Consider the following 15,000-nt stretch of genomic DNA (forward strand, 5'->3'; position numbering starts at 1 on the left):
GGCCATCTACTAGGGCGTGTTAGGTCTCGTGATTGAAGTGTCAGCAGAGGAAGGGAGCTTTCTGTGAGCTTGCAATGAGACTTCATACGAAGGCGTACTTAATCGTAACTATATGGTATAGTACCTTCAATGTTTTATGTGATGTGTCATTCCTATTGTACATCACAGTTAGTATGGGAGACCTGTTGTGTATGTGGGTGCAGAGGCTTGTTCCTTCCCATCGTGTGTGTTTGTCCCAGGTTTTGCTGCGCTACCACGTGCAGCGAGGTATATCAGTCATCCCCAAGAGCGACAGAGCTCATCACATCCTCGAGAACACAAAGGTGACGACTTTCTCCTTGTTCCTGCCTTCATTCTGTGCTTCCTTCTGTCCTAGCACCATATTATTCCAGTTTCAACCACTATTGTAGCACTGGTGTCTTCCCCACCCCTTTGCTTTTTTGAGCACATACAGCCAAGACCAGTTCAGCCTCAAGGTGCACTGCGGATCAGTGTTTCTTTGTCCGTTGGCTATATTTCTGCTATTTCCTAACGAGTGTTCATGTTGAAACCAAATTGTGTTTGATGGATCAATCTTTACTGGTGTTTGTGTAATTAATAAGCCAGAAACATAGCCAAAGAGAATTCAAATGAACTTCTTCAATGTTAAAAAATATGAGAAGAGGGAAGCATAAACCATTTTATTTCGTAGTGTGACAACGGCCAAGAGAATGTATTGTTGCACGCAGATCTTTGACTTTAGTCTGACGGAGGAGGACGTGGACGCGCTGAGGGGGCTGGACCGGGGATGGAGAGCTTGTGTCCTTGAAGAGTAAGACGTTGTGCCCATACACACAAATACAAACAAATAAATAAGAGACATCATGTCCAATGGATGTATCTAATTGCTACTTAGGGTTTTGGTAATGAACACCTTTATGGAAGACGTGTGAGGCCTCATCATAATAACAGGGGTATTGGTCGTGCTATGCGCTAGCAATGTGCAAAAGTTTGTATGTCAGTGCAGTTAAATAGATTGAGGTGACATTTAAGTGGACCTAACAAATTCCCATGCATTTTTGGTTTTCAGGCTGAAGTCTCATCCTTATTATCCATTTGAATAAGAATGAAAGGGCAGAGAGAAGAAAGAGTGGATTTTTCCTTAAAACTGTTCATTCAGTGTTGATGATAAAATGATACTGTGAAATGCACTGGCGAAACGTAATACACAGAGATGTGTTGAAATTGTAAAACAAATAACTTGAATAAAATAATAAATAATAAAAAATCTTTATCCTAGATAAAATGCAAAGTTTCCTATTTGTAGCATCTTCCATGTTGTAAAAGCGTTATGTTTTGAAGACAAATCCCATGGTAAACATTATGAAACATGAAGAACTATACTGTGAAATGCACTGCCAAAACATAGAAAACAGATCTGTGTTGAAATTGTAAAACAAATAACTTAAAAAAAACACTCTTCCACAGAAAATAAACGTTATCCATGTAGACAAATCCTTTGGTAAACATTAGGAAACACCAAGAAACAATATTAAATAAAGTGTCATTCCAACCGGGTCATTTTGTAACAGCAGTGTCTTAAATGCTTTTATATATACATCGCACATGAGTGGAGGCTTTCTAGTAAGGGAGAACTCACCTTCACTGAACTGAAAACTAGGTCAGATTCAACCGTATTCAACAAGTCAATCCCACAACACAAAGTGGGACACACACTCACTCATCATCGAGCCAGCAGGGGGAAGAACGTCACGGCTCTCCTCAGACGGGCTGGGGGGGCCTACGCCCCCACTGTCTCCCACCGCCCTCTCCTCCCTCCTCCTCATCGTCTCTGGGAGCAGCGGATGGGGGAGGGGCGTTGGCACTGGCGGCGGCGGGGGGAGGGGCGGTGGCGTTGGCGGCGGCGGCGGGGGTTGGGGCGGCGGCGGTGGCGTCGGCGGTGGGGGGCGGCGGGGGGGGACTCAGGGTGCAGGTGCAGGCCGAGGCCCCCGCCATCCGCTTGGGCAGCTCGGGACCAGGGGCCCACTGCCCCGTGGCGGGGTCGTACACCTGCGTGGCCCGGGAGAAGGTCATGCTCACCCAGCTGTAGCCACCCAGCACGTAGACCCGGCCGCCCCACACCGCCAGCCCCGCCTCGCTGACGGGCGCCGGGAGGTCCGCCAGGCGGGACCACTGCCCGCTGGCCGGGTCCAGGGCCTCCACCGCCCCCACGTCCAGCCGGTCGGGGGCGTCCAGCAGGTCGTTGCTGCCCCCGATGACGTAGACGCGGCTGCCCAGCGAGGCCATGCAGTGCCAGCCGCGCGCCTCGCCCATGGGCGGGCGCTCCTGCCAGCCGGGGGCCCGGCCGGACGGGGCCCCCGCGGCCGGGGGGTCGTAGCTCAGCACATCCCGCCGGTAGGGGCCGATCTGCTGGTCGTAGCCGCCGGAGATGTAGACGGTGCCGTGGTGGACGGTGCCGGCGTGGCCGTAGGTCCGCCTGGGGGGGGGGGGGGGAGACAGGGCGGGGCCATGAGTCCACAGTGGAGCCGGGGGGGCCGGGGGCCACACACAAGGACATAGGGAGCAAGGTTTATTTTTGAGGAAGTAGAGACAATAAAATTGCTATTTAGTTTGTTTTTGTCGCCACTATTGGAGAAAATTGAGGTTTAAAGGAGGTGTTAGTAATATCATGCAAACATGTTTGAAAGAAGAAGACCCCGAACCAGAGGCAGAGGCCAATAACAGCCCCAAGGGATCTCCACGTGTCTTCTATTGCACCCCCTGATAGACCTCTGAAAGGGGCTCCACTGAATCTGTTATCTCTCTATATTCAACAACCTCATTCTATTTCTCCATTCACTTGTATGTTAAGGTTAACTAAGTATTGTCTAGTATCAAAGTATGAAAGCTAAACGTTGAACGCTGTATGAATGCGTTCACCATCTGGTTAAAGGAGCCATTATCTGGCCCATATGAAGGAAAGGTCCACAGAGAACGGCCTCCTGATGGACCGTCCTACCTGGGCAGCCCGGCCACGTAGGTCCAGCAGTCCTCCGCAGGGTGGTACACCTCCACAGACGACAGGGGTCCTGTGACGTTCCTCCCGCCCACGGCGATCAGACACCCGCCCGCGGCAGCCAGGAAGAAGTGTTCCCGCCGCTGGTTCATCGGAGCGCACTGCAACAACAGAACAAGCGGGATACACTACCACTAGGGGCCGGCCGGCGTTGAGATGAGGGCGTGGCATAGTGCAGCGCAGCCAGATGGGCTACTACAGTAGATTCAAGATTCCAAAGGTTTATTTTTGTCTCATACTTATACAGGAGGTGCGGTGAAATCTTTGTGAGACAAACTCTGTATTTTCTGTGCTTATAATATAAATAAAATACAATAGAAGTTTTAACAGAATTATATTCCTAATGCGGAATATTCTAAGTGTATATATTCTAGGGGTGTACTAGGTGGAGTTTGATCTGGTGTATTGCTGTGCAGTGTGGTGTTGATGGAGTGGGGGGGGGGGGGTACCTCGGCCCAGGTCCTCTGCCGGGGGTCGTATCGGTGCAGCAGGCTGCAGGCGGTGTCGCCGCTGTGGTCGCGGGACGAGCTGCCTCCCGCCGTGTAGATGAAGCCCCCCAGCGTGGCCACGGAGAGGTGGCTCCGCAGGTCGGGGAGCAGGCACTCCTCCCGCCAGCCCCCCGCCGCCGCCGCCGCCGCGTCCAGCCAGAACACACTGGCCGTCAGCCCACTGCCACGGTCCAGAACCTGGGGGTGGGGGGGGGGGGGGCACACACACACACACGATGTAAAGTGTGAAGTGTGTTCCACACAGTGAACCTCTTGATAAAACCAAGGGGGTCACCTCTCCTCCAATCAGCAGCAGCCTCTCCGAGCCCCCGCGGAGCGCCGTGCGCTGGGTCTGCAGGAGGGGCTGGGCGCTGGGCCGGGCGTGGTACGCCAGGGCCTCCTCCACCAGGGCCTCGCAGCCCGCGTCCCCGGGCAGCAGGGCCCTCACGGCCGACCGCACGGGGCCCGCCAGCTCCTCGGGGCCCAGCAGGGGCAGCCGGACGCGGGAGAGGAGCTGGCGGCCGTGGGCCAGCCGCGGCTCGGGCCCCCGGCCCAGCCACTGAAGGGCCGCCTGCAGCAGGGCCCGCTCGCTGGCGTGCTGCACCTGGGGGACGCACGGAGCCACGGGGGCCGTTAAAGGACGTCTGGTCTGAGGGACCGACTTTTGGGGATGTCTCTCAGGCTAAAGTACAGATGAAGGTGCGGAGAGGACTCAGAAGCTCTACCACCGTGCCTTCACCGCGTCTAGACTTGATTCATCGCGGCGTCAACCGCTATGGACGCTGCATTGTGCGACTGCACAGCATGTCGACGGTTAAAATGTGTACCTTAACACTTCATGAGAGATCGACATAAGAACCAAGGGGCTCACATCCTTTATTTAAGGCTGAAACAAGAAGAGACGCTCACGCTCCGATGCGTGAGGATACCGTCAAGAGGAAGCCTCGTACTACAGACCTGCTCACTGCACAGGTAGGAGGTCAGCTTGTCCAAGGGGATGTTCTGCAGGAAGTCGGCAGTCAGCGACAGCGTGGCGAAGTGCTGGAGGATGAAGCGGTCCACGAAGGCCTCCAGGCGCTCCAGGCTGTAGAAGAGAGCCAGCTCCTGCAGGTACAGGTAGTTGTCCTCGCACACCTCCATCTCCAGGTACTGGCAGCAGAAGTCCACCGCTTGGCCCACCTTCATAGTCCAATTGGGTTTGACATTCACACAGCAGGTTTATAGAGAGTGGAGGAAACAAGTACATTGTCAAATGCATGTCTTGCTTAGACAAAAAAACAACAACATATATGGTAAATATCGGCTGCTTACATTTGAGAACGAAAAACATACAGAAACAAGATCTGGGGAGGTGGTGTCCCCTAATGGCCAATTGTTGTTATTGCACGTTAAAGAACAATGCAGTTCTCTGAAATGGACTTCTGTGATAGATTCAAGCGAACGACCAAGACACACAAAAGGACTGAAGGACTGAAACTCAATGGTGCTATGGAGAATGTTTGTCAGAAAATACCAACAACGTGGACCAATTGGATTGACTCTGTGATCATAGCTTTAAGACAAGCCCTCCGATACCAGAGCTCCTCACAGAGAGACCCTTCTTCACCTGCAGCAGGTGGGCGGTCTCCAGGACATCATTGATGTTCCCGCCGTTCAATGGCAGCTCCCCGCTATACATGAAGTCCACCACAGCCTTCAGACCCCCGTAGGACGTCCCCACCAGCTCCACCTGGGGACGAGAGCAGAGACACACGGGCCGTGGGATACGGATCAAATAATATGACGATTAAAAAGAAGGAACTAAGGAAGTCACTGGACAGTATCTCCATGGAGAAGGGAGCAGGACAGAGAGGGAGTGATAGTCACTCTTTGGCAGACACAACTAGTTTGGAGAAGCCAGCAAAGATCTCACGAACTGAGATCTTTGAGATCAAAGATTGCCGCAAGATACGAGTCTGCATCCAGCCAACACTAGCAGCTTTTAGTTCCAAATCAAATCCCGCCAGCCTATCAGTGAACCCCAGCGGATGACAGCGGAATTTTGAACAAGTCAACAATGGCTTGATAGTAATAATATTTATGCTGGAATTAGTTTAGTTCAAAAATAATGGCAGCGGTAACGTTCGCTGGAAGTGAACAGAGTGAATGGAATTCACTTTGGAAACGGCACTTCAATAAACATCGTCTGGATTGTGGTATCCAAGTGGAGGTTGACTGCAGCGCCCCTCAACAAACACCGCTGATTTCAGAAAAGAATAATGTAACCATTAAACACCCCCCCCCCCCCCCCCCCCACAACAAGCACACTCACACCACCACCCCTCAGACGGCCTCACCTCCGCCTGCCGCTGCTCCTTCATGACCAGGGTGAACATGGCGTGGAAGTAGGGGCTGGAGATGGCCAGGAGGGCGCGGTGGGCGCTGAGGCGCTGGCCCCCCGCCACCAGCACCACGTCACACAGCGTGCCCAGCCGGCGCTGCTGCTCCAACCCCTGCAGGAGCTCCACCGCCTGGCCCGCCCAGCCAAACACCTGGGGGTCCACAACAGGCCCGAGATCAGGTCCTCAGCCCCCGCCATGGGAAGCATTTAGCAGGTCGGCGAGCTATTGAAGCGATACTTTGGCTCAATAGTGTGAACGCCAGTGTTAACCGTTGGAGAACTGCATCCAAGGTCATTTCAGAGTGATAAGATAACTAGCCTAACTTCTAATTCACATCAGCTGGTTATTCAAATAACGTATTAACGGTTGGAGGACTTCAATTTGACAAAGACGATTGTTTGGGGGTTCTGAATAGAAAGTCAGTTCATGATATATATTTATTCTTCTTCATCCAGGTCATTGCCTCTTTGGTTTCAGATCAAGGCTTGATTGTTTTCCTGATAATATAGGAAACACGACTTTGGATTTGGATTCAAGCCAGCAGGAAAGATAAGCTTAAATACAATCACATCGCAATAGGTCATCATAGCATGACTCGGGTAACTTCAGAAGAAAATGGTAGTAGGCTACAATGAGGCAGGGGGTGTGCGTGCACTTTGACGTTTATTTAACGAGTAAATAAACGACATCACTACCACCACCACCAATGTATTGCTATTGGAGGCTGACCTTGGACGATGCACTCAGTCGCTGATGCTGTGACGTACAGCTGTGCGTACCACTCTCCATCGTGGCCTCTGACTTTGGCATTATCTTTAAAACACACACACGCACACACACACGCGCGCGCACACACACATACACACCGTTTAATTTAGTAACTTTCTGAAGTTGTTTTTTTCTAAATGCTTACGTATATTATACTTACTCATTTGCGTTCTTGAGAGGGGTTATATATTTTTATAATGTGATATGAGGAAGTAGTTGTGGTTGCGTGTGGCTTATGAGTCATGAGAAGAGGATAACGTAACTAAACTGTTATGTTGAATATAAGTAAAATGTCCTTATTTTAAACCATATATATCTTGCTAAAATGCAGTTAATTTCTTCGAGGCTGTCCATGGTCCTAAAACTCGATGCTGTTGGCTCAACATCATCCAGGAAGTGTTCCGTGAGGCCGCTGACCAATCAAAATCTGCATGGGAGGCTCATCAAGGTACATTCAAGAAGTCAACGTTGCAGTGTTCTAAAATACCCGTGTACGTAATTTGTTTGTAGTCCTATGTCAAATTGATTTGGTTATAGTGTATAACTACATGCGAGTTCAAAAATGTGTGTATATAATGTATAAGTGCAGTAAAAGCCATGGCCCTTAAAGATTATAAAACATTGTGGGCCTAAATGTATTTCCTTATCGTAAAAAAAGTAGGATTTCAGGATAAATAAAGTTTGATCAACATATCATATGTATGCGCAATTCAAAAGGAAGCGCTTATTCCATATGGCTTTAAATGCATAATCGTATTTGTGTATTCTAAAACAGAATATAGATTTGCAAATTTATGTTGACTGCAAAATGTTGTAATAGTCCTGTAAAAAGTGGTTATATGTTATATGTTGGACCATTATGTGAAAAAAGCATGTATTTTATGTATTTGCGCATAGCTAGTACACAAAAACACAACACATTGCTGGCTGCAGACCTTTGTTCCTAATCCGCAATGTGGGTAATTGTCCACTATGTGGCGAGATTACCCTGCGGAATAGTCTGGAGAACGGGCGGATTTAATTTGAATTGTCCCTTCATTGACCATTAGGAGGAGAAGAATCCTGTGAACCGGGGACCTCACCGTCTGCAACCTGATTGACAAACATCACCAACGCCCATGCACTTGAAATATAGGAAATGAATCGAGCTACCAGAAGAGTCTCTTTTTCCCGATAATTGAGAGGAGATCTAGCCCACGGCCAGCTGCACCACTTCTGCTCTTTGTGCGTCCGCTCCCCCTGTTTGATAGCGCAGCAGGCAAAGGCCGATTGTTCTCTTTGCGGCTCGTGAGTTGAGAGTGAAACAGCTCTGACAGTCTATTGTATAGCCTAATAGCTATTGGAGTGAGAGACTGTTCGCCCCTTCATCTGCTTCTCTTCGACGATCTGCCCCTCCGTCCTGCTGACTCCTCTTCACTCTGTGTCCATCCAAAATGGCAACGAAAATCGATAAAGACGCTTGCAGAGAAGCTTACAACCAAGTCAGGGACGATAACACAGAGATAAATTGGTGAGTGTTCAGTCTTATCATGTCTCATTGAGCGATACCGTTAGGCACATTTTAAGTTATTTGTCAATTGGCATGCATATCGACATTGCAAGCCTTTTCGCCAAATTTTCGATATTTGGATGATAAGTAGTCTGGTGGTTTAATGTTGCATCTTCCAGAATACATTAAGTGAATAAGGCGAGCGGTGCAGAACTATTTCCTTTGTCCTATATCCAGAAGGGGTACTGTGACACGTATGTCTACGCACAATCTGATCCCCTGCATAGTTTGGATTAGCCTTGTTATTCCAAACCGGGTATTTTATTGTCTAATGCGAAATGTAATGCCACGCTACATAAAAAATAATAACCCATCTAATGTAACGTTAATGCATAGGCCTATTTGTTAATGTGTGTAGGCCTTATGGGAGCGGAGGAGATAATATTTGGCAAGGATCTCTTGAATCACTGGAGAATCGCATAGATTATGAATGGATGAATGCACGTTTTAATGAAGTGTTTTCAATATTTCCTAGGGCGTCGTTTATATACGAGGGCTCTATGATCGTATCTGGGGGACAAGGCACCGACTATGAGGAATTCAAGAGTCAGTGCAAAGGTAAGGCCTTCAATCTATAGACTACAGTCTATATCGGAGCAATTCTCTTTCCATTTCTCCGATTGATGGACCACCCTTTCCCCTCCCATATAGGGCCAAAGCTATATGAATATACATTTCCTTCACGTGAAGTGTATTTGCTTCGTGGTGCGCCAATGTGTTGGTGTGTGCGGTCTGTTTCATCACTGTGCTCGTCATGCAGTAGGAGGTTGTATGGCACACAGCTTGACAGGGTGCTTGACTTCTTACGTTCCCAGCCAGGACACTAATCTTTTAAGAGTCTTTCTGCTCGGGCCGTCATCTCACTAACCGTTGAACACTTGACATTGTAAACTCCATCCCCTCCCGGATAGCCTAGTTATCCCATAGCATTAGAGGCTATGCAGCTCTGGTGATCTATTGACCTGGATTTATTTTCCCTATGTTATAAAAAGCGAGTGGAGTTTATATCTGAAGTACTTGCCCGTCTTAACCTCACGCAACAGTTAAAATCGAAACATTATGTAGAATTAGAACACGCCCCCCCCTTGACGCCCACCCTCCAGCGACTCAAAAGTTGGGTGTGGCGCGCCAAAACTCGCAAGTTGTTCCTGATGCGCATGTCCTCTGGCTGTTCTTTTCCGCAACATTTTCAGGCTGCGTTCCCATGTGGAAGTGAATCGTATGTTATTTATCTTATTGCCTGATAAGTACCAATTAATGAAATACCTATAGGTAGACATATTGTTGCTCTTCATTTAACGTGAGCAACATAAATGTTTGCCTCACTCCTTTTGTCCTAGGTGTATTTTAAATTAAATGAATATGCCTTCACGTTTGAAAGAATTGGCTCAACACGGATCAATATATTCGATTTGTGGTTCAGTTAGATTTTCTCCCCATTTTCAATTTTTATTTCTTGCTGTCTCATAGTTGTCATAAATGGCCGAAGTTTTGGAGCCACTTGAGGCCGACTGCAGTCTCAGCACTGCCAAGATACACACACACACACACACACACACACACACACACACACACACACACACACACACACACACACACACACACACACTCTGCTGCAGGGCATTCTCCACCTCAAAAGCCCTCTTCCTGCCTTGCAGTGCCAGCATGGCCTACCTTCAGTCGAACCTTGAAGAATATCAATGAGTCACAGCCAGAAGCTATGCTTTGTAGATGGACTGCTCTGTTCACTTCATGCAGTGTGTACAGTTAATAGAGTTAATGTTGTTTCATATTATATACTCAGGGTTTCTAAGACTGTGATTTTGTCTCTGCGGGCATGGGAGTTAAAGGTCAATCATGTGCATGCATTGGGTTTTTCATTGTTCTACAAACACTTGTTAATGTGTCACCAGTAACAGACACGCTTGTAACTCTGCCAAGGTTAGCTTTATTCAATGTCGCCGGAGGCAATCTGTGATTTATATGAATGTTGAAAGACAAACACAAATTACAATAGCTAAGGTTCAATAGCCAATACTCAAGATATGAAAAACAAAGGAGGATGCATCTAATGCTTGGCATGATCATTCATAACGCATCTTCTTTAGTTTGTTGACCTAAATGTCATTGACGCACACAAAGTTTATATTATTGCAAAGTATGTTCAAGGAGGAGCATGAAACTGAAACTTGATGAGTGGAAGCTCTGTGGTTTCTCACTGGTGTCAGAATTTCTGCCGTTAACATTACAACATTCAACATTCGGGTCCCGAACATACTATATTGTAATTCACGGCATAAACTAAATTTAGCAAATTGCATTTTTTTGGTCCCTGGTAAAGTATATGCCAAAGTAATTTGACCCTAACAGCAACCTAGTACTATTGCTGCAGATTTTCAGTGTTGGTTTCCTCGTTCGTCTCATTTTGACAGCCGACTTGCCTCCGAGGGGATCAATAAACAAATCTCTATGAATAGTCAGGTCGCTGCTTTGCACTCTGTCAAACACACCTCTTAGAGGGCCTATTCTTTAAGATACAGAGAGATATAGATATACCTGCCTAGTCTTAGGCATAGTGCTTAGTCTGTTTGATATAGGGCCTAGTCTTTTATATAGAGGGTCTAGCCTTCCCTTGGTGGTGGCAGATGGTATTTGGGAGATATGTGTATGTGGTCCCTCCCCCATCTAGTGTTCCCTCTCACCCCTCGCTCTTTCGCTCACAGATGATGTCCGTCTCTATGGCTTCGTGAGGATCACGACGGGGGACGCCATGAGCAAGCGGGCCAAGTTCACCCTGATCACGTGGATCGGAGAGAACGTCAGCGGACTGCAGCGGGCCAAGATCAGCACAGACAAGACGCTGGTCAAGGACATCGTGCAGGTCATTTGGGTTTCTGTACTGCGCTGTCATTACATCCTTTATGCACCGTAATACAGTAATATTGAATTTGTGTGTTGGAATGTGCTTCCATCGATTGCATTTGAGTATACCTAATGGTGATTCAAAAAAAATAAAAAAGTCGATACATAGAACCTGATTTTAATGCTTTAGTGTCCGTTTGCCTTTCTAAAAAGACGCACTCAAGCAACCTGACTGTTTACATATTTCTGCACTTTATTGAATAGAAGGGTATGGGTTGTCCTTTGTCCACTATAAACCCCTAATTAAACCACACCGCAGCAGTTCACAATGCCTGAAAACAACTCAGGTCCATTAAGCAGTTCTTTCATCATGCATAAGAGTATTCGTTGTTTTGTTTTTTTAGCACTTCTCGTAGAACAAAACGAGATGTGAATAAAACAGTGTCAGCATCTCCGTCATGTATAGACCCTCCCTGACCCGTGTGCCTTGTTCCATCCTTCCTCCCCCGCAGAACTTTGCCAAGGAGTTCATGATCAGTGACATCCGGGAGCTGGACGAGAACTACATCCGCACTGAGCTGAAGAAAGCCGGCGGTGCCAACTATGACGCCCAGGCCGAGTAGCGAGTCTGGGGGGTCCCCAGGCAGCGGTGTTTGGGTGGGGGGGGGGGTTAGGAGAGGAAGTTGAAAGTAAAGGGGAATGATGCATGGGGAGCTAAAGGTAGTGTGGACTTTGGTAGGACATCAGGGAGAGAGAAAGAGAGAGCGGGAATAAACAACTTCTGAATGGACAACACACAGACACACAGACACACAGACACAAACACACAAACATTAAAGTGGAGGGGCAAAACAATGTTGCTTTTTTTGGTACTACACATACTGTATATGCATGTTGCAAAAAGACACACTGACATACATTGATACAAACACATCAAACATAATGCCAACCAAACAAGAACCCTCTCCCCTGTAGCCTGTATGCCCTGTCTTAGTTATTATGTCATGGTCGCTCATCTACTGTGCAGTGCATCATCATCTCACATGTCATCATCTCAACCTGTGCTGTAGAGGAGCTAAAGAACCACTTGGCAACATTGACAACGACACTATCTGAACATCACTCTTTACCACAACTAGACTCGGATAACAACAACAAATGGAGGTCTCCTCTGAATTCTATATTTTATTGGCCTTTAGTATTACAAAATTTGGAACATGAGCACACCGTGAATGATTTATTTTGGTGCAACAATCCACCTCAATGCGGCTTAGAACCTAATGATGATCATTACTATGGATGATAAATTAGTTTTTTCTTTTCGGGGCCAACATTCATACATGTGGTGCAAGTAGAAGCGTATACCTTCCTAATTGTTCGATAAAAGTGGGCGCAAAAAGAGTTAACAGTAATGAATGTGGTGGAATGTCATCTTGCACTTGCACTTGCACAGGATTTGCATCTTGCTAGGTAGCCCTTTGGTGACTCGTGAAATCCCACCAAGGCAGTAATGTATGGATAACAGCCTAACGAATTGTTGCAGTTACATTTTGTTGCAATGTTGTATTTTTATTTTTTACATTAAACTAGACCTTTTATGGCTGTTTGGTTTTTAAATGCAACTCCTTGTCCTCCCAAGTCTCTTATGTTTGATTTGATTTTCATGTCTTGAGTTTTTTAACAAGAGCAATGTTAACAATAGTCACGAGGCGCTCCTGTTCTGTGACAGGAACTGGAAAGGAAGCACATGAGATTCTAGGCCACTGATGGGCTATCATTTCCCATGGAGGTTCAGGAGTTTATTTTAGGCTTTTCATTCCATCAAATAACTATACCCAATGAATCCACCGAATAATGGAGGATTTAAACACTGAAACTGGAAGGTGTAGATACGGGTTTGTAAATGGAAGGCACGATAGCACACAAACAATTGCTCCCTTTTTTCAGTTCAGTTTGAGCATGTACAGCCTTATTACCTACCTAACGGGCATAGAATGTGAAAACAGAAATCGTACAGATATTTACCCCCAAATTACAGAACAACATTGGCATTGTAATCTATCTAAGATATGGTTGAATTCTTCTGGTACTAGATATTCATGAGTATGAGCTTTTTGAAGTTAAACAAACAGACAGACAGAAAAAGTCTTTGTCCTGATAGCCCCTTTGGACCCTCCACCTATTTGAGGTATCATGCATATTGTAACCCAATGTGCTGAATGCCTTAATCTCCCATGGAGAGAGGGGCATCATGGGAGTTTGTGGACATTACACTGTGATTGGTTGTACTCCATTTTTAGGGTTTATATTGACCCATACCTTACTTGGTAGAGCAGCCATGTTGAAATGTCATCCTACCCCTCAAGCAGCCATTTATTGGTTGTAGTAAATTGTTTTGAACCATCCTAAATGAAATATCGTATTTTCTTTTTTTTCTCTTGTACTGTTCTGAATTTGTCTTTTGAGATGAGTTTTATTTTCTCTTAAGAGATGTACCTTTGATATCAACGTAAGAGCCATGTTATCTTGGTAATTGGAAGAAAATATAATACAAAAAAAACAAGAATAACAGGAAAGGAAATGTAACGGGAACAATCATTTCAAAATTAAAGCTGTTTTTTTCCTAAATTTGTTGTCTGTTTTTTATTTCAAGAATCCCATTGAAAATGTTTTTTTGTTGTGGATGTGAATATGGTGAACTGTTATTACTTGGACTAGTGCCTCTCTATTGGCCTATGATGAGGTAATGGGTGCCCCTCTCTTTCAGTGCTTCGCATCGCCACGGCAGTCACGGCAAACTGTCTCCCGAAAGCTTGAGGGACTCAAACAGGTTGTCATGGTCACCAATACTGTTGTGCTTATAGCCAATCACAGCTCAGAGGTAGAGGCAGTGGGTTACCCTGCAATACAATCCACCTCCCCACACCATCCACCACTCTTCATTACTCATCCTCCCCCAGCCCCTTCTGTGTCAACGGCTTAACCCCATCCCAGAATGCAAACTGAATTCTCTGTGCTCCTTCCTCGAATGGCCCCTCGCCCTCTTTCCCTTTCTTCCTCCTAATTGTGACTTTTTTTGTTTTTCAACCTCTAATCACTCACATTTAACTCTGTTAACTCGGTTCAATGGTAGTAGTGTCTCTGCATTCTTCACCTCACAATGTTACCACCCAAAATTATAATATTATATCCGCTATTTGGAAGATGCTTTTATTTATAACAAAGCATACTTTCTTAATAATATCCGTTAATTAATATAACAGTTATTATCATAATATAATCACAGTGATCATGTTGAGCAGAGTCATCGGTAGGCTAAGTGATGGACTTAAAAGATCAAGGATTAGTCAATGATCTGAAAATGTAGGTGTGATTTAATTTGGGCCCCATAGATCCTGAATATGCTACTATTGTAACTCAGGTTAGTGGGTTGGCGTTATTCATGGTGATACTGCTGTCGGAGCAATGTATGACCCTTTTTTTTTTATCTGTGTATTTTGGTTAGTTGATTGTGCAGAACTTGTTTCTTGTTGACTGGCTGTTGGTTTGGGAATTGCAGTGAACCCATGGGACTAATTGTGTGTTACATAATAACAGAGTCCAGGATCTGTGGCCCAGTGTTCCTACAAGTTCCTGTTTAAGATGTTGCCAACTGAATGCATTACTAGTGCTACACACGTCTTTAGCTTATGGGACAAAGTGTTACTTGTCAGTTTACTGACAGAAGTGGGGAAGAAGAGACAGGTGTGTGTGTGTGTGTGTGTGTGTGTGTGTGTGTGTGTGTGTGTGTGTGTGTGTGTGTGTGTGTGTGTGTGTGTGTGTGTGTGTGCGTGTGTGTTAGTGTGTGTGTGTGTGTGAGTGTGCATCTGTGTTGCACACATGCAAGCCTGTGTCTGC

General features: G+C 46.4%; 3 protein-coding genes across 3 annotated transcripts in view; 2 read left to right on the forward strand and 1 right to left on the reverse strand.

The window, feature by feature from the left end:
- Positions 1 to 1,827, forward strand: part of zgc:56622 (uncharacterized protein LOC326033 homolog) — a 5,454-nt gene extending 3,627 nt beyond the window's left edge. Inside the window, exons 8-10 of the mRNA XM_056598524.1 lie at positions 240 to 323; positions 729 to 811; positions 1,070 to 1,827. Of these exons, the coding sequence (XP_056454499.1) occupies positions 240 to 323; positions 729 to 811; positions 1,070 to 1,103 (201 nt within the window). The 3' untranslated portion in view covers positions 1,104 to 1,827. The remainder of the gene's footprint in view (positions 1 to 239; positions 324 to 728; positions 812 to 1,069) is intronic.
- Positions 1,762 to 7,296, reverse strand: klhl36 (kelch-like family member 36). Its single transcript, XM_056598877.1, has 10 exons — positions 6,853 to 7,296; positions 6,654 to 6,737; positions 5,880 to 6,074; positions 5,150 to 5,272; positions 4,501 to 4,722; positions 3,839 to 4,147; positions 3,505 to 3,741; positions 2,999 to 3,156; positions 1,949 to 2,476; positions 1,762 to 1,831 (listed from the first exon to the last, which is right to left on the reverse strand). Exons 2-10 carry the CDS (start codon positions 6,732 to 6,734, stop codon positions 1,762 to 1,764), a joined length of 1,923 nt encoding a protein of 640 aa, XP_056454852.1. The 5' UTR covers positions 6,735 to 6,737; positions 6,853 to 7,296.
- A 456-nt stretch (positions 7,297 to 7,752) lies between these two features.
- On the forward strand, positions 7,753 to 13,746 carry cotl1 (coactosin-like F-actin binding protein 1). The gene is made up of 4 exons (XM_056598898.1): positions 7,753 to 8,202; positions 8,717 to 8,799; positions 10,965 to 11,122; positions 11,616 to 13,746. The coding sequence occupies exons 1-4, from the start codon at positions 8,126 to 8,128 to the stop codon at positions 11,724 to 11,726; spliced, it is 429 nt and encodes a 142-aa protein (XP_056454873.1). The 5' UTR covers positions 7,753 to 8,125; the 3' UTR covers positions 11,727 to 13,746.
- The last annotated feature ends 1,254 nt before the right edge of the window (positions 13,747 to 15,000 follow it).

This window comes from Gadus chalcogrammus, chromosome 9 (genome assembly GCF_026213295.1).
Source record: "Gadus chalcogrammus isolate NIFS_2021 chromosome 9, NIFS_Gcha_1.0, whole genome shotgun sequence".
In the NCBI taxonomy this organism is placed as follows: Eukaryota; Metazoa; Chordata; class Actinopteri; order Gadiformes; family Gadidae; genus Gadus; species Gadus chalcogrammus.

Excerpts from the sequence above, each read along its gene's own strand:
- klhl36 (XM_056598877.1), bottom strand. The coding sequence starts at position 6,734 with ATGCCAAAGTCAGAGGCCACGATGGAGAGTGGTACGCACAGCTGTACG. Across the intron at positions 4,148-4,500 it reads CCTACCTGTGCAGTGAGCAG|GTGCAGCACGCCAGCGAGCG; the intron begins GTCTGTAGTACG and ends TGCGTCCCCCAG. Across the intron at positions 3,157-3,504 it reads GGCAGAGGACCTGGGCCGAG|TGCGCTCCGATGAACCAGCG; the intron begins GTACCCCCCCCC and ends CTGTTGTTGCAG.
- cotl1 (XM_056598898.1), top strand. The coding sequence starts at position 8,126 with ATGGCAACGAAAATCGATAAAGACGCTTGCAGAGAAGCTTACAACCAA. Across the intron at positions 8,800-10,964 it reads ATTCAAGAGTCAGTGCAAAG|ATGATGTCCGTCTCTATGGC; the intron begins GTAAGGCCTTCA and ends TTTCGCTCACAG. Across the intron at positions 11,123-11,615 it reads TGGTCAAGGACATCGTGCAG|AACTTTGCCAAGGAGTTCAT; the intron begins GTCATTTGGGTT and ends CCTCCCCCGCAG.